This window comes from Tinamus guttatus, unplaced genomic scaffold (assembly GCF_059628265.1).
Source record: "Tinamus guttatus ecotype Peru unplaced genomic scaffold, ASM5962826v1 Tinamus_guttatus_pri_ptg000060l, whole genome shotgun sequence".
NCBI classification, from domain to species: domain Eukaryota; kingdom Metazoa; phylum Chordata; class Aves; order Tinamiformes; family Tinamidae; genus Tinamus; species Tinamus guttatus.
This window is the reverse complement of record NW_028288594.1, coordinates 999,499-1,026,572: the sequence shown is the minus strand read 5'-3', so window position 1 is coordinate 1,026,572 and position 27,074 is coordinate 999,499. Positions and strand designations below refer to the sequence as shown.

The window sequence follows — 27,074 nt, the reverse complement described above, 5'->3', positions numbered from 1 at the left end:
TGCATTTGACTAGCGGTATCAGGATGCAGTGAGCTCAGAGCTTTGATGTGGGTTTCTGTGGTGTGTGTATGTAGTTCTTGTTCTGCTGTCTTGGTGTGTCACCCCATTGTGTCAGCTGCACACGTGTGCCCTGCTGCAGAGCTTGGCTCAGTTAACAGGCCCACTGGGAGCTATTTAGAGTCAAATGGGATTTGTTTAAAGACTCCAAAATGGAAACGGGTTGGAGGAGCTGAACCTTGAGGCTGCCTGAAATGTGTGGCCCAGGCAGGTGAGCTGAAGAGCAAAACAAAGGCTTGACCTCAGGTTTGTTTAGCCTGATACCCTGTCGCTGGCAGCCGTGGGTAGGTGGATGAACAGAAGAACGGGGAAGCGCTAACGTAACCTCCCAGGCTTTGTGGGCCGCTTCCTGCCCTCTATTTGAGGACAGCAGCCTTTCGGGCTACGCACAGGCCTGGCCAGGCAGATGGGCTCCTTGCTCCTGTCGCCGTGTGGGCAAACTGAGCTCAGCGTTTCCGAGCCCAACCAGCCTGCGGGGTGGAGAAAAGCCACAAAATCCTGGGTATGGGGTGGATTTGTGCTGATCTTGTGCAGACTGGACTCGGACTTCTGCCCACAGCTTCAGTGGAAATTATGTTTTTTAGATATTTTTGAATGGTTTAGAATAAATGGGATGTAAAAGTTGAAAGTGTTACTTACTGTTCCTTTTTAACTGGTGCTATTTTGTACAACCATACATAATGCCCTTTTAAATGAATTTGTGCTTTTTAACACATCACAAGCAGGTGTGCAGCAATCTGACTGTGAAGCACTGCCAAAAACATGAGTTCAAGGTGGTGAATGAGTATTTTGGCACCTGTAAAGTAACTGATGTGTCCTCCTTCAGGCAAAGTGTCCAGGCTTCTTAGTCCCCCCTGTGGGGCGTTTTTACTGCTAAGAGCTGCATGTGAATAGCAACGTGTGTGACAAGTGTGTGCCATTGTTGGTAGGAGTTGCTCCACCACTTCGTTTGTGAACTAGAGAATGAATATAGAGAATACAGGCACCGAGGCGGGTGCTGAGACTGTACTACTATTTATTGAAATAAAATCATATTTTTATTCACGACGCCCACGTTTGTAGCACTACACCGTTCCAAATGTTGCGGTAAAGGCGGCTCTATTTAAACAACCGTTGGCACCGTTTAACCCGGGCTGGCACCGGCGCCCCCCACCAACGCTCCGCGCGGGGCGCATGCGCACGGGCCCCGCCCCGGAAGGCGGCGCGCACGTGAGGGGCCGCGTGGGCTGCTGGGCGGCGCGGCGCCACTGCGGCCTTTAAAGCGGCGGCGCCGGGGCCGGAGCGCGGCAGGAGCGAGCGGCGGGGCCGCGCAGGTGGGGGCGCTCGGCGGGAGGGAGCGCGTGCGACCCCCCCCCCCCCCCCCCCCCCCCCTTTCCTTCTCCGGCCCGCGCCGTCTCGGGTGTCTTTAGGCAGGCCGGGCCCCGGCGGTCCGCGCTGCGCGGCCGCACGTGGGCCGGGGCTCCGGGCGGGCCGCGCGGGCAGAGGCAGGCGGTGGTGGTGGTGGTGGTTGCGGCGGGCGCCCTTGCGACTCCCAGGCCCGGAGAAGCCTGCGCGGGACCCTGCGGCGTCTTGGACGCTGCTACCGCGCGGGCTGGGGGCCGGGGCGGCCGCGGAGCCGCGGGCTCTGTGTGGTGCCGCCTCGCTGCCTGGAGCCGCCTCGTGTGCTGGGCCGGGGCAGTCGCGCTACGGCGGGGCCGCTCTCCTTCCCTCCCGGCGGGGCCTCGCGGCGGCTGCGGCACAACCGGGCTCTGAGGCGGGCGGTGCTGCCGCACAAGGTGCGGTGAAGGGGGCTCGTCCTGGCGGGGGCTCGCGCGCCCTTCCGCGCTGAGAGGCCTTGAGCGGCAGAAGCGGAGGGGAAAGGGATGACGAGTGGGATGTGCCGCTGTGCTCCGTGACGCGGGTAGGGGAGAAGGGAAGAGTGTTCTGCGAGCACGAGAGCAGCGTGTGGGGAGGTGAGGGCGACCCACGTGCAGGGAGCGCTCCTTGCAAACGGCAGCGAAGCGAGCTGCGTTCCTGACCTGTCCTCTGCTCACCGCAGCACGGCTAACCCCATAGGGCCGCCGGTGACCCCAGAGGCAGCCCCGGGGCCGCGCCTGCAGCAAGGGACAGCAGAGCCGCAGCGTGTCCGTGACCGCCCGGAGCGGTGCTGGGGCGGGCGCGGAGCTGAGCAGCGGGAGCCAGCCGGCGCGCTCCTGCCCGCTCCCCGGCACAGCCTGCGGGCGTTTGTCTCACAACACTGCATGGGACTAAAATTCAAATGATTTTTTTTTCCCAAAACATGTAAGAGATGGCAGAAAAATTGATAGCTTGAATTTAAAACAAAAACCTATAGCACATGGAAAACACATTTTTGCAATGTGAATTCAGTTACAAATTAAGGTTCAAGAATATAACAATTCATATAGGTGCTGTTCTGTGCCCTTCTTCTCCCCCACCCTTTTCCCTATTTTTCCTCCTGAGGATAGAGTTTAATGTTAAATGTAACCCAGTATAATTGTTTGTTGCCACAGAAAGGTATTCAAGTTTTTGTTCTCCTCTCTTCCTCTCTGTACCCACACCACCATCATCCATATTCCTGCAAGCTGAAGGAAGTTAGCAATAAATTTATCCACTGGCAATATTCTTTACTTGCCCCAGCAGGCTGGCTTTCTGCTGGCTCAGGTGTTAGGGTAACACACAATTAGTGCTCAATTAGAGATCAGTTGATTAACCCATTGGAAAAAAGCTGAGACTCTTCCTTAGACTGCTGCTGATTTACCCCCAAATTAAGTATAAGGTAAATTGAATGCTGGGTTCTGAGGAAGTCATGTTTTTGGGGACAGGGTCACAGGGGAGTGCTAAGATGGTGCTAGCACCTGCATGTGGGGGTAAACTAATTAAGTCTTCCCTAGTTAAGGTGATTAGTGTGAGGCCTCTCTAAAGTAACTGCAGCTGCTGATCTGCATATCAATGTCTGATTTTTTTATGAAGCACTTTATCCACTTTGATCACAGATATCAGCTAGCGCTTGCTAAAATCATATTTTTAAGGGTGTTGCAATGTTTTGGTAGAGGGATAAATCCATAATGGAGAACAGGCTAGAGCCTTTTTAAGGCTGTAAGTGTCCAGATAGCAAAAATGACCAGCAAGGGAAGGGATGGAACAGCCTTGGCATCAGAGGAAAGTGGAATATTTTAGGGTTGCAGCAAGCTGAACAAACAATGATTGGTGGGTTAGACTACTAAATGAGGAGATAAAATGATTGTCATGCAGGTGCTCTGAGGGAGCATACAATTTCTTGGGACAAGGGAGTCTTTAGGGGAATGTTTCCCAGGCCTCTATTGCTGTCTTGCTCCTCCAAGAGGCAAACACACACAATTGGCTCACAAACATAAATAGGTGGCTATGGCATTTGTCTGTTATTTTGCTTGGCCAAAGCTGTAGTAAAATGTGATACTTCATGAATGGAAGCCTGAAGAAGTTAGGTTAAATGTACTAAATACTGAATACTAAATTCTCTTTAATAGTTGGTGAAAATGGCTGAAAATGGAGATGGTGAAAATATGTCTATCTTGGAAAGCAAAATCTGTCAACAAATTGAGGTATGTTTGTCTTACTGTTTGGGGTCTGGATGTAGTTTTGGAGAAATTAATTGGTAGGGACTTAGCTTTAAATCTTCCATTCTCTTGTGACTCTGGAGCTTAATTAGGTTGATGAATAATTACGTTAGCAAAAAAGTGTCGTACCTCTTCTAAACAAAGCTGCAATTTAGCTTTGCCTTATTATAGTCCCACTAGATGAAGCATTCTTAGCAGCTTCTTTGTTGCAACTAACTTTTGGAAATGTGTCAGACAAGAAGCAGTAACTTCGGAATTTCTAATTGTTATCAGCATCACAAATTTTCATATGTCTCAATCTACTGCAGCAAATTGTCAAATAAAACAGAATTTTAAAAACTGAACACTGAAAGACAATTCTCTCTCTCTTCTCTTCTGCAGTACTATTTTGGTGATCACAATCTACCAAGAGACAAGTTCCTGAAGGAACAGATCAAACTGGATGATGGCTGGGTGCCTTTAGAAATTATGATAAAATTCAACAGGTAAAAGTCAGTGAAGCTGGATGGAAGGGTAACATCCAGCTTTTTATTGCTGTTTTGTGCCGAACATCTCTGGCCTGCATGTACAGCTCTTCCAGCTGTCTTAACATTTGTCTGCAGCTTTGCTTATGTCATAGACATAACCTGTGTCTGCTTCCTCAATAGGTTAAGTCGCCTTTCAAAAGATTTTGATGTTATAGTAGAAGCGTTAAAAAAATCCAAGACTGGTCTAATGGAAATAAATGAAGAGAAAACTAAAATCAGAAGATCTCCAAACAAACCCCTTCCTGAATTAAATGACCAATATAAAACTGCAATTAAAAATAGATCTGTATATGTTGTAAGTAAATTTCCTTTGTCTTGTATGTTCTGCGTAACTTTGAAAACTGCCTAGCTAAAGTAAAGTTTGAACTAACTTACACTAAATAGTCAGGTTTTCAGGTTGTACTTGTCAGTTGCTGTATTACATTAGTAATAAATACCTCTGTTGAAGTCTCATAGTTTGTTTCATGCAGTTGAAGTCCAGTGTTATTTTGCAGAAAGGCTTTCCACTAGATGCAACTCTTGATGATATCAAAGAATGGCTTGAGGATAAAGGTCCAGTTGAAAACATTCAAATGAGAAGAACGCTGCAGAAAACATTTAAGGTAGCTCTTGTGATGAACAGTTAGATGTGGGGTAGCAGCTTCTCCTGGAGAACATCCAGTATTCAGTTATTCTAATACTTAATGTCTCTGATCACTTAACAGGGATCAATATTTGCAGTTTTTGATAGTGTTGAATCTGCTAGGAAGTTCACGGAGATCCCAAACCAGAAGTACAAGGACACAGAACTGATCGTGCTTTTCAAGTAAGTTCCCTTCACTGAAGCAGGCAGGAACTGTAATGCTCAGGTGTGGATTTGGAGGAGAACCTGGCTTGACCTGCTGAGTGTGAGGTTCTACACTCTTGTACAGTTACCCACAATTGCGCCTTTGGGACTGGTGTCATGGCTTCCAAAGACAGTCTCAACTGTTTCTTAGCTATTGCAGTCTCCTGAAGTAATTGGAATACTGTAATAGGTAGCATTTAACTTTCTATTCTATTGAAGGGAGGAGTATTGTACAAAGAAGAATGAAGAAAGGAAACAAAACAAAGTAGAGGCTAAAGCGAGAGCAAAACAGTAAGTAATTATCAATAGAAGTGTGTGAATTTATCATTTGGCCACAGCTGATATCACTGAACTGATATTAAACTTTCTACAGGGAAAAAGAAGAAAAACAGAAACAAGCAGCAGATGCAGAAATGGTATGGATTTCCAGAATCTCTACACCTGAAAACTGTCCAATTAATCCTTCATGATGTTCAGTCCACAAGTAGTTAATACAAACGTGCTGTTGTGGCTGTATTTGTAGACCAGTGGTCAGATTGTAGATCAGAGCATTTTCTCTACAAAGTCACTTCAGGTTTTACAACTGATTTACAGTAGGACTTCATTTGTCATGGTTGCATTTTATTTTCAAGAAAATACTTTTGTCTGGAATTTAATTTCTAGCTGTACTACTTGCTCAGAAGTGATCCTCAATGCATCTGTGGCATTTGTAAGGTCCAGAAAGGATTAACTATGTGGGCTTTAGCTTGAGTTGTCAGCCTTTGAAAAGCTGTTTGGTAAAATTGCAAGAGTGTAACTATCATAGGGAGACAAATGCTAAGATCCACAAAATGTTTCAGAATAAAATTAAGAGAAGAAAAACATGTAGATGTTTCATGTGAACATGAATAAACTGTGCAGTAAGAATACCTCTAGCACTGTCAGTGAGCCAAGTATCTACTTCAGTTGCTTATTTGTCACTAAAATGATCTAATAGCTTTACAGTTGAGGGGTGGGGGGTAATGAATACTCAAATGTGACTCTTTAGTGGTTTTTGTTTGTTTGTTTGTTTGTTTGTTTGTTTTTAAAAAACCCTCTTATTTAGAAGTCTTTGGAAGAAAAGACAGGATGTCTCCTGAAGTTTTTTGGTGATCTTGATGATCAAACATGCAGAGAAGATATCCATGCAGTGTTTTCTAATCATGGAGAAATCAGATGGATACACTTTGTCAGAGGTGCAAAGGAGGTCAGTAGATCCTTAGACAAGGAGCTAAGATGTTGTATTATATTTTGAAACTGAGTGATTAAATGCTTGTGCTCTTACATGATAATGTAAGGAGTTTATTTGAATTGTAGAACTGTCCAATAGTTAGTGTGAATGTACTCACTCAAATTCTTTCAAGGGCCCAGACAAAGTAAGGAGCTGCTTGCCAGAGTAATGAATGTCTGGGGTACCCAATGGGATATGTTGTCCATCATTCTAGCTGGATATTCTTGCAATTAGACTCAAATGCCAATGACCCTTTTCTTTTTAAGGGTATTATCCTGTTTAAGGATAGTGCAAAAGAAGCTCTGGACAAAGCGAAAGAAGCACATAATGGGAACTTACAGCTTCGGAACAAGGATGTTACATGGGAAGTGCTAGAAGGAGATGCAGAGAAAGAAGCTCTAAAAAAAATATTGGAAGACCAGCAAGAATTGCTAAAACAGAAAACAAAAGGTGCTTTTATTGGTTTAAACATTTAGCCTCATACTAGTTTTACTGTGTGATAATTAACAGCAATGTCTAATAATGACTGACTGCAAAGCTTGGTTTAAACCTGCCACACAGGAAGTGAATGACATCTCCTGTCCCAACAGGTCGGAAACTTAAAGGAAAAGGAAGAGGCGGGAAGACACCTCAAGGGGCACATAAAGGGAAAGTACAGTTTCAGGGCAAGAAAACAAAGTTTGAGAACGATGATGAAGGTGAAGATACTAAAACAGGTAAGTCATTTTGTGCATTGGATGCATCATCTTTATGTGGTACTATACTGGCCCATCTCATCTGTTTCTTGCAAATGTTTCAAGGCTGCCAATGTTTCTCTTCTCTGTCAGTATTGGTAAGGGAACTTCAAGGGCCTTCAGCTTTTGGAAGGAATCAAAGCTGAAACTCTCCCCAAAAATCATGTTAATTACTTGATAATTGTGGTTCTGTTATAGGACTGTTGCAGGTATTTTAAGATTGTAGCTAGCTGTCAGCTGTGATACACAGCAGTGCAACTTAGTGCCAACTTAGTGCCTCTTCAATAATGCCTTTATTTATTATTGATAGGAGAAGACTGATGATTCTGGACAGTGGTATTTTGGCTTTAAAGATGCCAGAACTGGGCTTCTGTTCAGTAGATGTAGTGCCTACTTACAGAACTCAGTGGTCCTCAAACTTACTGCTGTTAGATGGCACTCCTTTATCTAACTTTCCTATCTCTCTTCCATGAAGTAAATAAACTGTTCTGAGTAGCTATTTTGGAACACTTAAAAGCTTGAATTTGCAATAATGACTAATCCTCTAGCATAGCAACAGCTGTGGATAAACTAGAACCCATTCTTGGGCTACATAAGATCACTGTGTCAGTATTTCAGAAAGTTTACTTTTTGGAAGACTTAAGGTAATAGTGAAAGCTTCCCTTTATGATAAATAATGAATGCATTCAATCTTGCAGAACCAGCAAGTCCAAAGAAGAGACCACTTGAGGAAATTGAGAAAGAAGAACCTGCACCGAAACAGCTGAAAACAGAAAATGGAGGCGGAGACCAGTAATACTAAAATAAAAATCATTGTTTTTATTAGTCCATTTTAAATAGGTTTTAAAGCCATGCCTTGGTTCAAGAGTTTGTCAACAGAAAATCTAATGAAATCCACTTCAATGTCAACCTACAATGAGAGGAAAGCTTTATTTTGTTAATTAGTTTTGTTTTTGTTTAAGAAGCATGCTTACTCTAACATGCCACTCTGGAAAAGTTTTTTATATTTATAGTCTTGTTTATACTGTCAGTCCTCTCGACTTCTCTGGTACCTCATTCAAGTGTAAAAGGTTCCATCCTTGAATAGCCTTTGTAATCTCAGTTATATTCACTAGCTGCTGTCAATAAATGCAGAACTTAAACGGTTCACCTCTAAAGCTTCACTCTTCGTGTAATATAAAGCTGTGACTGCTAGGTAGCAAAGCTGAAGGACAGGCTTCCCCTGCAAGTTCATATCGCAAAGAAATGGAGCAGAGGTGAATAATGCCCTTTGGCCCAGGCCATGTGAAGGTGCCCAATTAGGCCTTCAGCTCTTGACCAGTCTGTTAGGTAACTGTTTGTTGTTCTAACCCCACCACCACCCTGCAATGTCTTTCCACTCCTACACTGTAAGTGCACAGCTTCCTGCTGCCCCCCGGAGGCTGCAGCTACCTCCATTCTGCTATGCACAATGTTGAAGTTGTCCTGTTGCTATAAAATCCTAGCTCTTTTCAAGACTTTATTTAGTGTTGATTAAGCTCCTCCAGGATTAAGCAGATCTCTATTAACTGGAGAATCAAGCGCCCCACTTCTAAGCTTTCTTTAGAGTGGGCACAGTGGTGGCTTTCATCAGGTTTGGCAAACAACCCTTGCAAAGCTGTGCATTAAAATGACTTATTCCTCAGCCAGCCCAACTACTCAGTGTATGAATGACAACAAAACTCAATGCTTCAACACCTCAAATGTATTGCTGCCCAGTACATCTGCTCTAAAACTTCCTTGTTCAATAGAGTTCATGCACCTGCCTATTGCAAGATGACACTTTTTCTCAGCCATGTTGGTTTTTATACTTACAGATTTCTTCTTATGAAACTTGTATGATGCTGGTAGGTCATATTTAAGTTCTGTGAACAGTGCAAAGAATACTACTGCATTAGAATGATTAATTGGGAGCTTACAACCCACACCCTTGTTCTTCTAAGCTTTCTAGGGCCAGGCTCAAGCAGTTGTGGCTGGATAATTGCTTTGACTTCTGGACTAGGCTGCCTCAACACTTAAACCAAGTACACATGGTAAGTGAGATGAGATACAGACATGCAGGAGTGTCTCAAGTACCTGTGCAGCTTTTGTGTCTTAGGTGTGAGACTGTATAAAGCATCTATCTCATGCTCTTTGAAAATAAGGAAGAATCTTGATCAGTTATTAGAAGGTAGTACCTAAGTTACTGTAAGTACAGGATTCTTTTTAAGTTTGAGAACGCACCTGTGCTCTGGCTTTGTTATTCAACAACATACCCTTTTTGAAGCAGCACGTTAACTTCTGCTCAAAAGCCACATCTGGTCTTTTTCAAAGCATGACAGGAAAAAAAACCAACTGCTTTTACTCTTTTATATATATATATATATATGTATGTATACACACATGCACACACCTTTTTTTTAGAATGCTTGCTTTCTCTATACTAGCAGGGTGTAAGGCTTGAAAGAAAATACCTTCCTTCATTTTTTATTTTAAACCACAGAAGTTACCTCTGGGTGTCTGGCCAGTAGTATGGCCCAGAGATTAGTCATTAAGCATATGTTTTCTCTTTAAAAAAAATCTTACCTGCTATAACTTCCATCTTCACTTTCCATTCATCTGCTTTCTTTTGGATGTGCTAGGGTATTAAACAGATGCAGTTAACGCTTAAAAGCTAGTTTACATACATTTTTATAATATCTGTACTCTTTCTGCTTTAAGAAGCCCCTATAACTTTTCCACGTTTCCAACATTGTATTGTCTTCCTGTGGTCTTATTTGCATCACTGAATATTTCTGACATGGTTAGTGTTTAATGAAAGCAAATTTCAGACCCACTAAAGACCTAAACAGATTAATGAAGGTATGGGCTATGTAATTGGTTAACATCCCCACTCCACTGAAATTAAGAACTTACTTGCCGGGTTGATGTTTTGTGAAGGGAATATACAGCTGTTCTTGCCATTTGCAAAGCTGTTTTCAGAAAAATCATATCCATCCCTAAAAGAGCATTCAAATTAGTAGAATTGATAAATGCAAGCTTAAACTAGTATCTGTTTAAAGATCCACTTTATACTTCACTGTTGCTGTCTTTTGCAAAATAACCTATTTTTTAAGTACTTCGCTATTGTTATGCTTATCTTAGACAGCTGAGAAACAGCAGTGCACACATTAAGGCATGGAAAATATTTCTGCAGCTTTCCTAATTACTTTTACTAAAAAAGAAAAATAATTTGATTATGAATTTTTTATAATTACCAACCTTTATTGTGTTTGGTTCCAAAAGGAGGGTTCATAATAACTGTGTCAAAAGTTTCTGACATGGTCTCTGACAAACAGCAAACATCACACTGAACCATGTTGATGTTTGTGAGCTCAAATTCTTCAACGTTTCTGTTAAATATTTCCAGTGCATCTGCATCTATGTCAAACCCCACACATAATCTGTTAAAAAAAAAAAAAAAGTTTTCATAAAAGAATGTGTTCATTTTCAAAATGTTTGAAATGCAGTCTTTTTGAGAGCTGTATGTGTGCACAACATTTTCTAAGTGAAATACATTAGGCATGTATTATAGAAATTCAGTGCTGCTGAAAATATGAGCAGCACTGCTGCCTTTTCCCAACATCCGTTTCAAGTTTTGTGAAAGAAATTTCATGTGTTAATATAGTGCTTCAGAGAAACCAAATCTCATGACATCCAAATTCAGGGCAACTGTCCCCCTCTCCCACTAATTGACTGGTTATTGACTATCTATACATACTAAACAGGCTTGTTGTGTGTCAAATTAGATACCCAGAATAAGTTTAGTGAGTATTGCTATGCTATAATTTTATTTTCTACCCCTTTCTATACTAAAAATGACCCATTTACTTACCCTGCTCCTAACATAGCACTTCCGATGCTAAGCATGCCACAGCCACATCCCAAGTCTGCAACTGTTTTGTTTTCAATATCATCAAAAGTATTGTGAATTGTATTAAGCATACATGCTAGGAAAAAAAAAATCAGTAAATCTAATGAGCACGTATTAGTCAATAAAAGTCACTTCTTCATTCAGAAAACTCAGTCACACTATATTTAGGTGATGTTCTCCCTGCCTGTGCTTATCCCTTAAACTTAAAACACATAGAAGTATTTTTGAAAGACTCTAGCTTTTTGAGGGATATTTTATAGAGCTGCGAATACTGATTTCATGGAATGACCATGCCTCGAGTTCTGTTTATAAAAGCAACAAGCACACCCTTAGAAACCCTGTTCTGTAAGATGTAGAAAATCAGAAAAAACAGAATTAAGGTATAGAAGAGGTACATTCACCACTTTGTTATTTCAGGCCACATTAAAGAAAAAAGTTTAGCTTTCTCATTTTTTAGATCAACAAGATGTTTTTATCGCAAGACATCTTTGAAATCGACTCACTTGGTTTTGTGTTTCTTATTAACAGTACACTTTTAATGAAAAGGGGTAACAATTCATAAAATGAAATACACTCCCGCTGGATACAATTTCTCAGCGCTTTTATAGTATAACAACTACAAACGAAGCAGCACAGTAGAAAGAAACACGTAAACACGCGTTTTGAGCCGCGCTGACCCAGGAGGGGCACTAGGTGAAGCGCAGCACAGCCGGCGCCCGCCCCTACCTGCGATATGAGGCCTTGTCAGGTACTGCTCCAGGAGCAGCTTGGGCCTTTCGAAACCATCGACTTCCTGCAGGCAGCTCTCTAGCTCCTTGAGCTTGATTTTCTTCATGGCTCCGGCTCGGCTCAGGGCAGCAGGGTGCGATGGCGGCGAGCCCCGGCGCAGAGGCGCGGGCCGAGGGGCCGGGCCGCGCCAAGCGCCGCTGCCGCCTCACCGGGCGCTACCCGCGGAGCGCACTGCGAGCCGCGGCTCCGCCGCTGCGAGCAGGGAAGAATCCGAGGGCTTCCTGCCTGTCGCTAGCAGAAACAAACAGTGATCAGTTGATTTTCATCCTTCCCTTTCCCCTAGAAGCAGGGGGGAGGGCGCTGTGCCCTCGCGTCCCGCGGGCGGCACCGCCGCCAGGGGGCGCCCCGAGGGCCCCCGCTCCTCGGGTGTCGGGCCAAAGCGGTTCGGTTTTGTTTAGGGCTTTCTTAGGTTTTCCATTACACAACTGAAAAACTGCTGAGATTTTAAAACATGACGCTGGCAGCGGGAGATGCGTGATAATAAAAACATCCACAAACTCGCTATGCAGGGGACGCACGGCCCATCCCACGCGCGGTGGTGTGTCTGCGTGTGTGTGTGTGGGGGGTAACACGACCCACGGCCGAACCCGGGCAGGACGGGGCCTCCGCGCGCCCAGGCTTCTCCCTCAGTCACCAGCAAACGCCGCGGGCCCGGAGAGCCGCGTCCCCACTCCGAACGGCGCCGGCCACGCACGGCCCGGCCCCCCGCTGGTGCAGAAGATGGCGCCGGCCTCGCCGTGCCCCCTCCGCCCCTGCGCGTGTCCGCGCTGCAAGCAGACGCCGCCCCCGGACCCTCGGGCTCCTGCGGGCACCTCCGCGGCGGGCGGCCTCTGGCGCGGCAGCAGCGCACTTGCGCGGGGCAGCGCGGAGCGGAGGAAGAGGAGGGGTGATGGCGCGCGCGGGAGGGCGGTGTCGGGAGGAGGGCTCGGGCGGGCAGGGCGCCGGTGCCGCGGCTATCGCGAGAGGCGGGCGCCGCGGGGAGGGAGGGCGGCGGGGGGAGCCCCAGAGCCGGGAGCCCCGCGCAGCCGTCGCGGCTGCTCAGTCGCCCATCATGGCGGGGGCCGGCGGCAGCGGCCGGGATAAGCGGGCGACGGCGGCGCGGCTGAAGGCGGCGCTGGGCGGCGAGGGCGGCGCGGCGACGGCGGCGGGCGAACTGCGGGCGCTGCTGGAGCGGGTGCTGGCGCCGGCGCCGGCGGCGGCCGAGGCGCTGGAGTGGTGCCGCTGCCTGCTGTCGGGCGGCGAGCCCTGGGACGGCTTCGCGCAAGCCGTGCGGGCCTACGACCCGGCCACGCTGTGCGGCCTCGTGTGGACGGCCAACTTCGTGGCCTACCGTTGCCGGACGTGCGGCATCTCGCCCTGCATGAGCCTCTGCGCCGAGTGCTTCCACCAGGGCGAGCACGCCGGCCACGACTACAACATGTTCCGGAGCCAGGCGGGGGGCGCTTGCGACTGCGGCGACAGCAACGTCATGCGGGAGGCCGGGTGAGCGCCGCGCCGCGAGGCCGTCGCGGGGCGGCACCTGCCGCTGGGCAGCGAGGCGGCGCCGGGGCCTTCCGGCGCGGCGGGGACGGCGACGGGCGGCACCTGCTTCCGGACGGCGGCGCCGTTGTGGGCGCTGCGGGGCTGGGGGTGCGGGAGGCTTTAGCGGGGCCCTGCGCGGCACCAGCACGAGCCGTTCCCCTGCATTTTGTATGTATCGGCTCTCGCGGAGGTGACACAAGGCCAGGAGAGCCAGGTGGCCCTTAGGCCCGAAGCCCGCAGGCTGCTGGACACAAGTCCCGATGTGTGGCAGGAGAAAGAGGAAGGTGCTGCTTCTCTGTACCGTTGGGTTCCCTCTGTGGTGAAAGTGAGAATGTGTCCGCACCTTGCTGGGCAGAGGCTACAGGTAGGAGTCTCTCAGCCAGGAGTCTCAGGAGTGGACCCTGTCCCTTGAGCAGAGAGCTGAGGACTTGCCCAGGTGTCACCTGGATGTGCCACAGTGACACTGCTCTCCTGACTCACTTTCCAGAATGTTCTCCCAGCTCGCAGCCTCTGGCTCCATGAGGTGGTGGCATGTGCCTCCCAAGAGGCAGTTTGGCTTTTCCTGAAAACGTTAGCTGGGGCAGCTAGCAGAAAATGTTAGGAATGTATGGAAATGTTAAGACGTTCCCCATGTTGCTTCTCATGTTTTTAACATTCTAGTTTTCTGCTTTATGCATTCCACATCTTGGATTTCTTCTGGTTTTGCATATCTTCCAGGGATTTCACTATTTCTGCTTTGTTCTGTTGCTGTTTAAAGATTGTCCTCTTTATTCTAATTCTTTGGGACTGCAATCTCCCTTCTTCTCTAAGCCTTGACATGACTTCTTGCTTCGTTTCTTGTTATAATTTTTCTATACCCAATGTTCCTCTTTCTACCTGCCTACCATTTCTTCCTTACCTCTTGGTTGAGTCTCTTCTGTTTGTAGACTCCTTCCAATGGAAGAATGTGGGTGTTTCTTTGTTTGTGGGGTTTTTTTTTTTTTCCTCCTTCTTTCACTTTCATTGGTCTTCACTGGTTGGAGGTATTTGCTGTTGAAGAAGGGTCTTTTGTCAGAACTTGTTCAACATCTAGTGTTTCTACTTTCCTCAGTGATACTGAAGTAGCAGTTGATCTCCTTGGTATTGAGAAGTAAGAAAGAAGTCTTAATGACTTTTTCCAGTGCTCTGCGGAGGATAGATTTAGGGCTCCTCTTAGTGGTAGGATTTTAATAGAGCACAAACATATCAAACCACTTCAGATATATCTTAAAATGATTTCTAATACTGCTCTTCCCAGAGTTTGTAGCATACACAGTTGTCATTTCCTATTGCAAACATATTTTTTGAATAAAAATGTTTTAATAAATTGTTATTAAATTCACAATGTAAATAGATGGAAACTCAGAGTAAGAATATTCTCCTTCATTTCTCTGTTTTGTTTACTGTAATTATTACTTTTATTAATATAAAGGAAGAGATTAGTTGGTTTTGGGTGTGAGCTAGGTCCCTTCAGAAGATTTAAATATTTGAATAAAGAATTGCTTTATGTCAGTTTAGCAATGCTCTGAGGGAAACAATTATTTTTTCTAGTTTTCCTGGAAGTGCAGAAAGATGACACGTGACAGTAATATTGGAAGCCTGCTCTCTCTGCATAAAGTTATTTCCACCTAAAAAAAAAAGATGCTAAACCAATGCATCTGAGTGAACTGGAATCTTTGTTTGTCATTTAAGTCAAGGTAGAGATTAAGTTTAAACCAGTGTAAAAACAATAACATGCAGAGTTTTGCCTGTTAACTTGTATTACTTCAGTGTAGTATGTTTGGATAAGCTGATTTAACTTTGTGTACACAAATCAATTACATAGTTAGAAAGGTAATACTTAACATGTTAGAGTTAGGGGATCTTGATGTAGATTCAGGGAATAGCAGCATGTCCAACCTGATATAACCTTGGCCACCACAGCCTATGCAGCCTATAAATAGCAGGGGAATCAAATGTGGAGCCTACTTATGAACTTTTATCTACCATCTGCCTCCCCAGATAGAATTGTGAGCAGATACTGTATTTGAAGGTTGTAGAAACAGCACTTTGTTCCTCTTGCTTCCTGCTGTGTGATATTCCCTGTGATTTTTTTTTTTCATTTAATGAAGCTTGAATAATAGTTCTCATGAAGTCCTAGCTAAGTGATCTGCTACAAAAGAAATCTGACCAGCTCACCATGTAGAATATATTTTGAGTTTCTTCAGGATGCCGAATGTAAACCTAAGTATGGTTTGGCATAACAGCAACTGTTAATATGCCTTTCAGTAGTAATTAAAACTTAAAAATACAACAACAAAAAACCCTTTTTTTGGTATTTGTGGCATTTATAAAAGGAAAGCAGCATATAGTGTAATAGATGCATGCTGGTTTGTTTTAGGTACTTTGCATAATTCTCAGTTTTTGAAGAAAACATCGGATTTTCGCATCTGCTCTAATTCTTGTGCAATCAGTGTTAAGTGTTTCTGATTCTTATGTTAATTAGTAGTAGGTGACTTGGTCTGACTTATTGGAATCTAATTTTGATTTAGAAAATACCTAAGTTTCTAAATTTTAAACATATGGATACTTGAGAATGGATTAAACGCTACTAGTTAGGTCAAGGCTGCTTAGGTTTTAAGAGCTAGTCTCCAGGTGAAAACAGTTTTGGTCTTCTTTCATATGATGTCTAACCATGGGCAAATCAAATTTTGCAGCTCCATGAGATGTGAATAACAATGTTTTGAAGAAGGCAGACTCTTCAGTTCTGCTGCATTGATGTTCACAGTTCAGCAGGGAAATTCAGCTGTTGGAAAAAAATGTATTCGTACAGGGGAGAAATTCAGACTGGACAAATACTCGATTGGTTTTCCCAATGAAATTTTGTAAAATCGCCTTGAAGAAAGTAATGCTCCATGTTGTTGTAGTGAAAGAATAATTAGTTAGTGATCTGCTACTGCTGAGTCCAGTCTTGTTTCTGTGGCTGGTTGTTCTGGTTCCTCTCTAAGCCTGTCGACAACAACCTCTTGCTCTGGAGAGCCTCTGCACCTCGGCTCTTTCGTTCCCCTGTGTCCTGTTTCTGAGTGTGCCACGCTGTGTGTTGACTTATATTTGTTAAATTAATCATGTGGGAAGCAGATGTTTTAGTGTTGCATTACAGTACAAAGAGAATAACATCTACATCAAGAGTTACATATCCTGAAGGGCAAAAAGCCAGGTTAAGAATTTCATTAAACAGGCTTTTGCACTAGTTAGTGTTTGCTGTGTGTTTGATAGTAGTTATGGCAACCATTGACATAGAGTGTTGCCTTCTCTTATAACTTATATAAGTGGCTCTAAGAAATTATTTATTTCTGCTTGCAGCCACAGGCCATTTCTTTGTCAGTAAGGATGTGTGAAACCCCCAAAATACATGATCATGAGAAAGGTGCTTGTTGTAGATTGAGATTGTCAGCCATATGTTCAAAAGCACCTTCAGGTACCTCACTCAGGTTTTCTGCAGTGCTGTCACTAGTGATTCATTCCTGTATTTCCATTCAGGTCTGCTGTGTTACGGTATACATCAGTGCACCTCTGATCTGCTCATTAGATCAGATCTCTGTTTTTTTTTTGTTATGTCTCTTTTGGGGTTTATGTGTATGTTGGGCCTTACTATGATCCCCTTGGCAAAGACTTTGAGTTGTCATTGAGTTCTCTCTGCTTCTTTTTGATGCAGAAGTGTGAGAACTATACTCCTTAGTTTCTAAGCTGGGATTAGTTTCGCACCTGGGAGGTGTTGCAGAATTGTTAGTTTTCTATAAATTTCATAGCCTTGGACAGTAGGTAGCAAGTATTGATGACTATTGCTACTTTGTCCCCATGTTCTTACAAAAGCTCATTTCAAAATAAACGGTCTTGCTGTGTTGTTTGCAAACTATGGAAAAATATTTGTTCTTTCTGTTACCTTCTTCTCCTGAAGAAGAGCAAAGGACCTTTTTCGTATTCTAGACAGGACAAAACTTTCAAAAATAGTTTTTTTTTTTTTTTAAAAAAGGGCAAACTTTCTGACTTGCTATTGAGAAAATTGTTGTAATAGTGACACCGGAATGTATTTTGTCCCTGTTCAACAAGCAGGATCTCTTTTGTCATCCTGTTGTAGCAGCTGTGATCCACTTGAGATCAGAGATGGCAGATCTGAGGCTGAGTAGTGGGACCTATAGATAATCACTTTTTCACTGGCATTAACTAGATTGTGTAGTTGTTTTATGGTCTTTAAATCACCAGTGAATCAGCCATTTAATATACATTACATGATGCTAGTTCAGGGTCTAGAGGCTGAGCTTGGCTAGGCTTGGTGATATAGCTGCAAAGGGCAGAAAAGTGCTCTTTTGGACCTTTCTCCAGAGAAGATCCTGGATGCTTCAGGAGCAGCCTGAGACCCTGAGAAGACTGACACTGACAAGAAACTTGGCCTCTGAGCTTTGTGCAGCTGCCTAAAATGGTCTTTGCGGTGAGGATTGTGGGCTTGGTACAAATGCCATTCTTCAGGAGCTGCAGCAACTCTCTACAGCTTCTCTGCTTTTAGCGTCCTTCAGACTACCAAGGCTTCTAGGTGAAGGGACTGAGGAGATATCTGAGATGTTTGGCTTATTACCCTGACCTGGGAGGCTGAGCAAACCAATGGTTGTGGCCTTCTGCGGTGGATGCTGATGTTCAAGACTCCGCTGCCTAATCCGCCACATATAAGGTACAGGAATTCATGTTGGGATTCACGCTGATGACAGTGTTTCAAAGAACTACAGCTACCATGCAGTAAATAACTGGTTCCTTCTGCCTTCCCTCCACAGCAAGAGGTAGAGGTTGGTAGTGGATCTTGCTGCACTAACATACAGCAGTGTTTGCAGAGCTTCCTTGGGAAGTGAGAGCACTTCCAGATTGCTGCGGTGATTAAACCCATCTTGACATACAAACCTCCAGTCGTTAAAAATGCCTTTAATTGGGACTATATCAGCCTCCAAACTAGTTGATGCAATGTTTTCCAAGTGGTTGAGAGCCAAGTGATAATTTTTGGTTATTGCTTTTATAGCTGTGGCTTGACTAGCAGCTGTGTGCTTTATGCATGCGGCAGGAGTAACGTGCAGATGTTTCAAAGGCGCGTTGCTAAGGGTCTGAAGCGTGGGCACTTGTTTTCCCCAAATACTGCAAATTTTATCTATATAAAATGTGTTCTGCTTGGAGGAGGCCTGATGACAGCAGAATCTTCAGTTTTAAGATGAAAGTTCCTATTAAAATCCCATCAGCTTATTAAAATCCTCAAAAACAAGGGTAGTTTTTTGCATTTGTGTAGCACTATCTGGTTACTTAGAACTTTTTCAGGGTTTAACATTCAGGTGGAAATGTGATGTGCTGGATAAATGACTTGATTAAATTTTCTTGGGATACTTTAAGTGTTTCCTTAGCCAGAGAAATATTTTAAAAATCTCTTTGGAAACTCTTGTCTTCCTAATAAAACATGTAGTGTTATTGAGTTTAAGGTTGGTGCTTAATAGGATTCAGAAAACAACTGGGTGAGGAGGTTGCATCTGAACTCACAGTTTGGGAAGGAAGTGAAGACCAAGCACAGGTGGATATGAGGAGGGATTGGGACCTGGGGTCTATTTGCTGACCTGCTCATTTCAGTTCTGCTGCTAGGAATTTTGCTTTGAGAGTGCTAGAGAAAGCAAGGACGCCTGAAACTCTGAGATGAACTGACTGCTCTGAGGTTCTACAAATTAGGAAGTTTAGTATTCAAAACTAAATATGTATTGTGTCTTAATGTGTTTCCTCAGTTTCATAGTTGAAAAAAAAAAGGTATCTGTAGTCTTAAAGGCATGTCCTAAAAGAATTTTGAACACTGGTGATTTTCTCTTGGCTTTTTTTTTAAGCGACTCTCATGAAATTTATTTTTAAGAATTGAATTCAAAGATTATTCTCTTTGCTGCCTTCGTTATCACAGTGCAATCCTGAATTAAACTAAGTTAATGGATACGGTTCATTTATTAACACTTCTTGTTGAAAATATAGGTAGAGATAGTATTCATATGTGCAAATGGCTGAACTAGGATTATGTCAATAATATTAATGTTGTCATTAACAAAGTAACTGACACTCTTTTAACTTGTCAGGGCTTCGCTGTGCAGTCTCTGATGTTCTCTTTGGTGTAGCTTTTCAAATGGGTAATAGACTTATAAGTTTGCTAGCTGTGTTTGTTATTATATAAATATATTTAAAATAGTGTGTGAATTAAAGCTTTTGGATCAAACTGGATAGATGCAACTTTTACTTATGCAGTTGCAGGACTGTAATTATGTACCAGAGCATCCACCCTTTTTTGAGAAAGGGAGTATTTTGCAGCAGAAAGAAGTCTGTATTTTGATTTACTTGACTTCCTATCAAAATTCTCAAATTCAGCTGCTTCTGCAAGGCCTGTGGCTAGAATAATAAAGGACGTGTTGAGACAGCTCAGCTACAACCTTGCAGAAAGTCCTTTCCTGCTCATTCTCTGCATGTCTCTAAGGTCTTGTCCTGCCTTAGCCCAGCAGCTCAGATTTGTTACGCTGACCAGCTTCAGCTTCTTTGACTGGTAACCTTGTCCCAGCCCTTCTGCTTTCCTGCTGTCCTGAGATCCTGCCTGACTGCCTTCCCCAGTGTCTCATATGTGGTCAATGTTGGATTAAGAACTGTCAGTTTTTATTCAGCCTGGATTCAAACTCTGATGTCGCTTGAGCAGTAATAGTGAAGATGTACACGGCATTTTGCTTGGCATTTGCAAAAGATAAATGTATAGTTTCAAATGATAGTTAATTGCAATATGTTGTTACTCTAAGATGTCCATAAAATAATTGGAGAAGTGTTTCAAGTATTTTCTCAGTGATAGGTGTCTTTCCTTTCCTCCTTGAGGGAAAGAAGAGCTCTGCCTCTGGCAGAGTAGGTAGTAGTAGCTACACAGTCGCACCATGTAGAAGCATTGCACTACTACATTTTTTGAAGAATTGGAAAAAAAAAAACACTTCTTGAAATGTTTTGTATAAAAGTGTTCGTACTGTATGTGGAAAATCAAATGTCTTATTCTGTATGGCTACATAAACAGACTCCATGAATGGTGGAAACTGTACTGTATGGCTGTTTTAAGCTGAATAACCAGTAGAGAGATTTCACGCATCTTAAAAGTAGTTTCTTTGTCTTTAATCCTGCTTTTACACATTTTAAACAACATTCTTGTAAAAAAAGAATTTTCAATTTGCTGGGTATTGTGGGCCTTGTAATTGTTGAAATGGTGATTAAAAGGAGATGGGCAAGATGTCTGGTAGTGAGTTATGCTGTGTACAGGCAGTGCTGTGCAGTTTCTAGAAGTGTCAGTGAAGTCTCCAATGAATGTGTGCTAATTCTTCACTTCCAAAAAATCAGATCACATCGATCACACCAGTTTATTTGAAAGATATTTAAGATATTTATTTGAAGTGGGTTTGTTTTTTTTAATCTACTCCTTCCCCGCCCCCCCCCCCCAAAAAAAAAAAAAAACCTTTTATCTCTCTGTCTTTCATCAACAAGAGATTTATTTCAAGTGTTGATTGAAACGCTCTTCTGCAGAGCTTCCTTGTTTTTGTCTTGCTGGAGAGCTTTGCTACGGTGCTACGAGAGTTGGTGGTGACGTGCCTGGCTCTGCTCCTCCTTTCCTGCAAGGAGTAGAAGAATTTTTAGGAATCTAATTGTGATTTCTAGCCTCCTATCCTGGCCAACTAGCTTTGTTATGACAGCTTAATATGTGGAAAGATGCCCTTCAGAAGTGTGCGGGTTTTCTTTTTTGGGAAGCCATCAGTTCTTCCATGTTTCGTTGTCCTTCTCTGCTGTGTCTCTACAATGGAGCTTTCCTGATTCAAAGGACAAGGGTGACCTCTCTCCAGTCAGTTTTACTTCTTGTCAGCATCGCTGGTAGCAGGAATGCAAGTACCTGGGTTCTGTCGCTAATCTCCTCCATCACTCATGGCTCTCTGAGCGCTATCAGAAGAGCAGTCATTCCTCAGGCTTGAAGTCAGTAACGTATTGATTCGTTGTTGGAAGTCTATTTTGCAGGCAAAATGAAGAAATGTAACTACTGAAATGTAATTATGTGGGGGGTTATGAAGCCATAATTTTCGGAGAAATACTCTTTTTTTTTTCTCTGCATTTCTTCAGAGTTAACATCATGCTGGTTGTTAGTGAAAGTGGGTTTGCAAGGCTACAATGTACCAAAGTCCTTTTACTTCTAGATAAGCTTCTAGTCTTGATACGAAAGGTGTATTTAACTCTGAACCATGAGTTGTTTTAATAAGTGACCTGTAAAAGCAGGAAAAAAAAAAAAACTTTAAACACTGTGTTGGAACATAAAGAGTAAAATGTGAGTTCACGAGAACTCTGAGACAATTGTATCACTCAACATATTTTGCATTTTGCAATCTATTTTGCAGAAACAGTGTACATAACCATTTTATTTGCTCTTTAGTTTTGCAGTTGGGACAAGAGGCATTGTCTTTCTAAAATACTTGTTGGAATTCTTGCTTAAAAATTTATTTTTTGACTACTTTATAAAACATTGCATGACACTGTCAGTTATGCAGTAAGCTATATGAAATATAAATGCATGCAGCACCTTAAATAAAAAAGACAGTTTAAGTATGACTTATTACAAATTGAAAAATCAGTTAAATGTTGACTTTCTTAAGATCTGGGATTTCAGTAGCTTCTGTTCGAGTACTTTCCCTTTGGAAGAGTAACTTGCATTCTTTTCCCCCTGAGTTGCTCTCCGAGCGGGTACTCGTTGTGCAAGTCTTGTGCAACATGGGCTAACATGTGGTGCCTCCTTTCAACAGCTTGATAATCTAATTTAAAACAAAGCACTCTAAGTATGGGAAGGAGGGGGAGAAAAGCGAGGGTAAAAATAGCTGCTGTGTGCGTTTGCATATGAACGTAGGTTGCATTTCTGGAAAGCGAGAGCCCGCGGGCTGGAGCGTGGCGGGACCCTCTGGGCCTCTGAAAGCTGTGGAGGAGCAGCCTGGCCGGCAGGTGCTGCCACAGCTCCTTGGCTGCTCTTACAACTGGGCAAGTTTAAAAGATCTTCTTCCGAAGTGGAGAAGTTGGTAGTGAGCCACATTCCATCTGCCCAATCTCCTGGATGCAGGAAAATAGGCAGCATCTTCCTGTGCTGTTGGGTCTGTGTTCTGAGTGTTTTGCTCCTCAGCAGGCAATGGGCATGATGAAAGGGAAAGGGATGATAATCACGAGATGATTCAGGGATTTTGGTGCAATTTCCAAGAAAGCAGGTCAGCCACAGTGCAGGTAAATTTAAGTTGTGAAGTTGCACTCTATTTCTCTGAAGAGTGAATGGCTTTTTGCTAGCTTAGCTTCCTGAGCTGGATTTAATGTTAGATAAGTTGAATACCAGGGCTGGAACTAAGAAGAGGGCAGAAGATCAGGCAGTCGCAGGACTGGTCTAGATTGGCTTTCGCGTTTGTGGAACTGTTGTCTAAAACCACAACAGCTAACAGGACAAGTCGAGGGCCACTTTACCTGAATCTGTTTTGGAAATTCACTGTGGAACTATTAAAACCAGAAATAGTAGGGCAGAATGGAGTGAATTCACAAAGTCTAAAGTGAAGATTTCTCATAAAATGATAATGTAGTTATGTTGATGATGTACAGTATTTCTTACTCTTATGTAGCTGTCAGCTTTCATAGACATCTTAAATGCAGGATACCAATGCCAATAAGAAATTTCATGAGTCATGTTAGAAAAATCACATGGATAAGGTTGTTTGTGAAACTCCTAATTGTAAGTTTATGTTGTTAATCTCCTTTTGCTGAAACAAGCTGTATCTTTTTGTGAAAAGTAATTTCAAAAGTAGGGCACTGTATAGAAAACACAAACTTCAATATATGTTTGAGTTGGAGATGGGCTTAAGGAAGAAGGGTGATGAGTTTGTCCATAGACCTCTATTTCAGAACTCCCAGTTTAGCCCTTCAGTAAGGTAGGGCTTGTATATCTCTAGCTAATGATTTGACATCCTCTCTGAAATGGGCGTAAAGCTTATTGAAGTATAATAGTGAAAATATTTACAAGTAAAACTGTGCAACACAATAAGTATGAAACAATAAACATTATATGTAAGCCAGAGGCGTCTTGTGAAAAGTCTTTTTGCAATGTTGGAAAGGTATTTAATAGAACTAGAGATGGAGGTGACCCGCCTGTTATCTGGTTAGTCTTCCTTTTCATGGGTTAGATTTTATATATACTTTTTTCCTTTTCACTCTCTTTAGATATGGATTGTAAAGGAGGAATGCATCTTATATCTGATTTATACCAGCCTTTCTTAAAGCCCCGTTAGGCACTTATTACTTTGGCCTACTCTAAGGGCTGGGGTTCCCCGACTGAATGTTATCTGGAAAGATCTGGAAAATTCTCTCCTTTATGATCTAATAAAACCCTATTTTGATCATATGTGGAGCTTTTTGAAATGTGTATGTGTTTCAATGGATGCTTGCCTGCTGATTGGCCATTGGTTATATAAGACAGTGGAAGAATTTGCAGGAATAAGTAGTTCAAGTCTTTCCTGCCTTGTCTCAGCCCCAGCTCTGGCTCTTTAGTTAAAATAGCTGTTGTTTTTAATTCTGAAGGTCTTCCCGTTCATTGCCTAGCAGTTTGATCAATATTTGTGGAAGAATTGCGTAGCAGTGTGGATAGGCAGTAGAACTCTGCTGAGGACAGAGGATCAGTGAAGAAGGAAGAAAGGCTTACACTGTAGAAAATAACAGGTTTCTTCTCAAAGAGGTGATATAGCAAATACAATGCTGGCATGAATAAATTGAGTGAATTCTCATATTAAGAGAAAGTCATGTTTCAGAGATATTGAATCCACTTCTGAATCCATATGTTGAAAAATTAATGGTAAAATATAATGACTGTTATTCCTTGTTAGCTATCTTTTTTTGTTTTGTTTTGTTTCCCCCTCTCTCCACAAGGGTAAATAAGCCTTTGATGTTAATAAATGCCCTTTCTAAAAATAGGCTGGGAGCAGGAAAGAATTCAGTGGCCCTTAAGCCAGGCCCCCACCAAGTCAGTGGGAAATCATTCTGTCTGCACTAGTGGCGTTTCGCTCAAGCTCAGGGCATTGTGTATTAGCCAGGCCTTAACTACTGTCATACATGAATTCTCCAGAGAATAAACGTTTTCTTTTATTATTGAGGTGCTTCACACATCTTTTGTAGGGCTTTTTTATTATTCTTTTACAAATAAATTTTGATTGCTGTGTGTTTGAGATTGATCCTGCAAACTCCTGTGTCTTTGGAATTTGCTTCTCCTGGTCTCAGAAGATTTTTCTAAATAAGTGCTTGTGGAATCAGGCCCAGCTCTGACCCAGAGGGAAAGAAACTGTTATAGTGGGATGTTTTTGAATAGATTGATTAGAAATTGGGGGGCTTATCATACTGAAGAGAAATACTGTGTTCTTCTGATTGCTCTGTGCAAGATGCTTCTAACATGTGTGGAAAGAAATCGTGATCTTAGATAGTTCTAGCGTTAGGAGGGGAAAAAAAATCAACTTCATGATTTGCAGGACTTGGAAGTAAGATGTAATTGGAATTCAGAATGCTATCACATCACCTTTAACATACAGCAGTCCCTGAGAAATTAAAAAGCTAATGGTTTTCTTAGTATGTGCTCTGCCGAACTATTTTTTTCCTCATATATTTTTCAGGTTTTGTAAAAGACATCGGATTAAGTCAAATTCAAATGTTCCATGTGTCCCGAAAGACTTGTTGATGATGTCAGAATTAGTTCTTCCGCAGTTCATCTTTAGTCTTATTCAGCACTTAAGAGAGGGATATAACGAGCCTGGTATGTTTAAAATTTGTATGTCTGTCACATATCTAGCCATGCTTATCATTTGTTTTGCAATCCGTGAAGATACAGATAGGCATGTTCTCTGTAGTTTGAACTGACATAGTATGAATCTCATGCATCCTTTGCTAACTAAGTTACTGCCTGGCTAGAGTATTTGATTATGTTCTGTGCTGAAGAGCTTCCTAACATGGAATATGTTTTAAGATTACCAGATTCTGTGTTGAGCTCTTCCAGACAATGAAATGAGGGTTAATTTAAAAGTTATGCAAGTAATTTTTAGAGGATTTATTAATTTCTGCTTTGTGAAGCTCTTGAACAGATTATATTTACACCACAACTTCTTATGTCTTTTTTTCTTCCTTTTTTTTTTTTTTTTCTTCTTCAGCTCTTGATCTGCCATCAGAGAAGGACCTTCATAAAATCCTTCAGGTTTTGGAGCCTCATGTTTCCTTTCTGGAAGACTTGACCAAAATGGGAGGAGCAATGCGATCAGTTCTTACCCAGGTTTTGACTAGCCAACAGTTCTACAAAGATCTTAGTTCTGGTATGCTTGTGCTATCTCTAATAATTAAATGTTGAAATTATGATTAAATGTTGAAATTATGAAGCCTTATGAAGAAGCAAAAGTTATATTTATTAGATGAGTACTATGTGTTTTTATATAACTTCTCAAAACCTGGAAGAATGCATTTAAGGATTTTTTTGTTGTTTTTAATTGGGGATGAAGAGTGGCCCGCAAGAGCTGCTAGGAAAATTCCTTAATAGGACTGTGGAGCAGAGCTCTGTTATCTTGTGTCCCACATAGCTTCGTATAGATACATCATTTCAGTAAGAGTTTTTATAAAAGATCTGTCCTTTTTAGGATAAGGGAACAACATGGCAACCCAGTGCTGAAATAAGATGTATTAAGCTTATTCAAAGTAGAACTTGTCTGTTTTGCGCTACTTTGTTTTCTTTTAAGAAAAAAGGGGAAAAAAAAGCCCTTCTGAAACAATTATTTGTTCCATTCTCTGCCAAAAGCAGCTGAAAAACTCTTTAGCTTGTACTTCTTATAATTGTATAGCTTAATAAAACATTGTGGACCATTTTTAGATTGCTTAATTCTGTTTTTTCTTTCTTTCTTTTTTTAAGAAAAGGAGAGAGTATTACTTGATAGAACCTTTTATGTAGAACACAAAGTAGGTAGATGTTTTTATACTTCAATGTTATTTTCAATATGCATTCAAGGTGTTGGAGAGAATGCATGTGCAAAGACAAGTCACGAAAAGTACCTCATAGCTTTGAAAGGCTCCGGACTGGCGTTTCCTGAGGATAAACTTGCGTGTGGTATGCAGGAACAAGGAGCTGGAACTAGCACATTAGCAGTTCAAGGTTTGTGTAGAAAAATATTTCAAGTAAAGACTTGATTATTTCTACTTTTTAGGTAAACTCTTATTTTTTGAAATTCGACCTCCATGAAATTTATGGAATTGTTTCTTATTTAGTCTATCACCAAAAAATGGGTTACAAAACCCATTTTAATTCTGTCAGTAGAGCTAATTGTACTCACTTTTGATTGCTAAAATATTATGTATTGTTATCCAATCATAGGATTAGTGGAATTTGAGTAGGCAAGATGTAATTGCTTGTGGTGGAATTTTGTCACTGCAATAAGTTAAGCCACCTGTTACTACAATAGTGCTGTGGATTTTTTTGATCTCCAAAGGCTGTCAGATATTTTTGCTGTCTCTGAAAGACTGTGTCTCCATCAACTCAGTACATTAAAGTTCTGCAGTGGAACCTATTTCTGCATCGCAGACTTTGTGCTCTTAATAGTGCTTGTAAGCCTTACTCCAACTTCTTAGTACAGTGCTGTGTATCTTTTAAGAAAGCTAATGCAGTATTTCATTTCATCCTGGTTAATTAAATCTCATAAAATACTTGCTTTTCAATATAAAACTTACAAAAGGAATCTCTGATTTTTTTTATTTCAAAA

At 42.4% G+C, this 27,074-nt stretch overlaps 3 protein-coding genes across 4 annotated transcripts in view; 2 read left to right on the top strand and 1 right to left on the bottom strand.

Moving 5' to 3' along the window:
• Positions 1-3,545: 3,545 nt before the first annotated feature.
• Positions 3,546-8,136, top strand: SSB (small RNA binding exonuclease protection factor La). The gene is made up of 11 exons (XM_010217484.2): positions 3,546-3,638; positions 4,035-4,138; positions 4,301-4,475; positions 4,675-4,782; positions 4,885-4,985; positions 5,226-5,297; positions 5,380-5,422; positions 6,091-6,231; positions 6,522-6,705; positions 6,846-6,971; positions 7,688-8,136. The coding sequence occupies exons 1-11, from the start codon at positions 3,573-3,575 to the stop codon at positions 7,783-7,785; spliced, it is 1,218 nt and encodes a 405-aa protein (XP_010215786.1). The 5' UTR covers positions 3,546-3,572; the 3' UTR covers positions 7,786-8,136.
• On the bottom strand, positions 7,789-11,752 carry METTL5 (methyltransferase 5, N6-adenosine). Its single transcript, XM_010217483.2, has 7 exons — positions 11,626-11,752; positions 10,861-10,975; positions 10,248-10,429; positions 9,903-9,985; positions 9,573-9,624; positions 8,823-8,872; positions 7,789-7,899 (listed from the first exon to the last, which is right to left on the bottom strand). The coding sequence occupies exons 1-7, from the start codon at positions 11,732-11,734 to the stop codon at positions 7,822-7,824; spliced, it is 669 nt and encodes a 222-aa protein (XP_010215785.2). The 5' UTR covers positions 11,735-11,752; the 3' UTR covers positions 7,789-7,821.
• A 932-nt stretch (positions 11,753-12,684) lies between these two features.
• UBR3 (ubiquitin protein ligase E3 component n-recognin 3) overlaps positions 12,685-27,074 on the top strand; it is a 95,438-nt gene continuing 81,048 nt past the window's right edge. For both annotated transcript variants that reach the window (XM_088519448.1, XM_088519447.1), the window contains exons 1-4: positions 12,685-13,170; positions 24,954-25,093; positions 25,485-25,643; positions 26,327-26,470. In XM_088519448.1, coding sequence (XP_088375574.1) covers positions 12,740-13,170; positions 24,954-25,093; positions 25,485-25,643; positions 26,327-26,470 — 874 coding nt within the window. In that variant the 5' untranslated portion in view covers positions 12,685-12,739. The remainder of the gene's footprint in view (positions 13,171-24,953; positions 25,094-25,484; positions 25,644-26,326; positions 26,471-27,074) is intronic.

Excerpts from the sequence above, each read along its gene's own strand:
- METTL5 (XM_010217483.2), bottom strand. The coding sequence starts at position 11,734 with ATGAAGAAAATCAAGCTCAAGGAGCTAGAGAGCTGCCTGCAGGAAGTC. Across the intron at positions 10,976-11,625 it reads GACAAGGCCTCATATCGCAG|CATGTATGCTTAATACAATT; the intron begins GTAGGGGCGGGC and ends TTTTTTTCCTAG. Across the intron at positions 7,900-8,822 it reads AGTTTCATAAGAAGAAATCT|GTTGACATTGAAGTGGATTT; the intron begins GTAAGTATAAAA and ends CTCTCATTGTAG.
- SSB (XM_010217484.2), top strand. The coding sequence starts at position 3,573 with ATGGCTGAAAATGGAGATGGTGAAAATATGTCTATCTTGGAAAGCAAA. Across the intron at positions 4,476-4,674 it reads AAAATAGATCTGTATATGTT|AAAGGCTTTCCACTAGATGC; the intron begins GTAAGTAAATTT and ends GTTATTTTGCAG. Across the intron at positions 4,986-5,225 it reads GAACTGATCGTGCTTTTCAA|GGAGGAGTATTGTACAAAGA; the intron begins GTAAGTTCCCTT and ends ATTCTATTGAAG.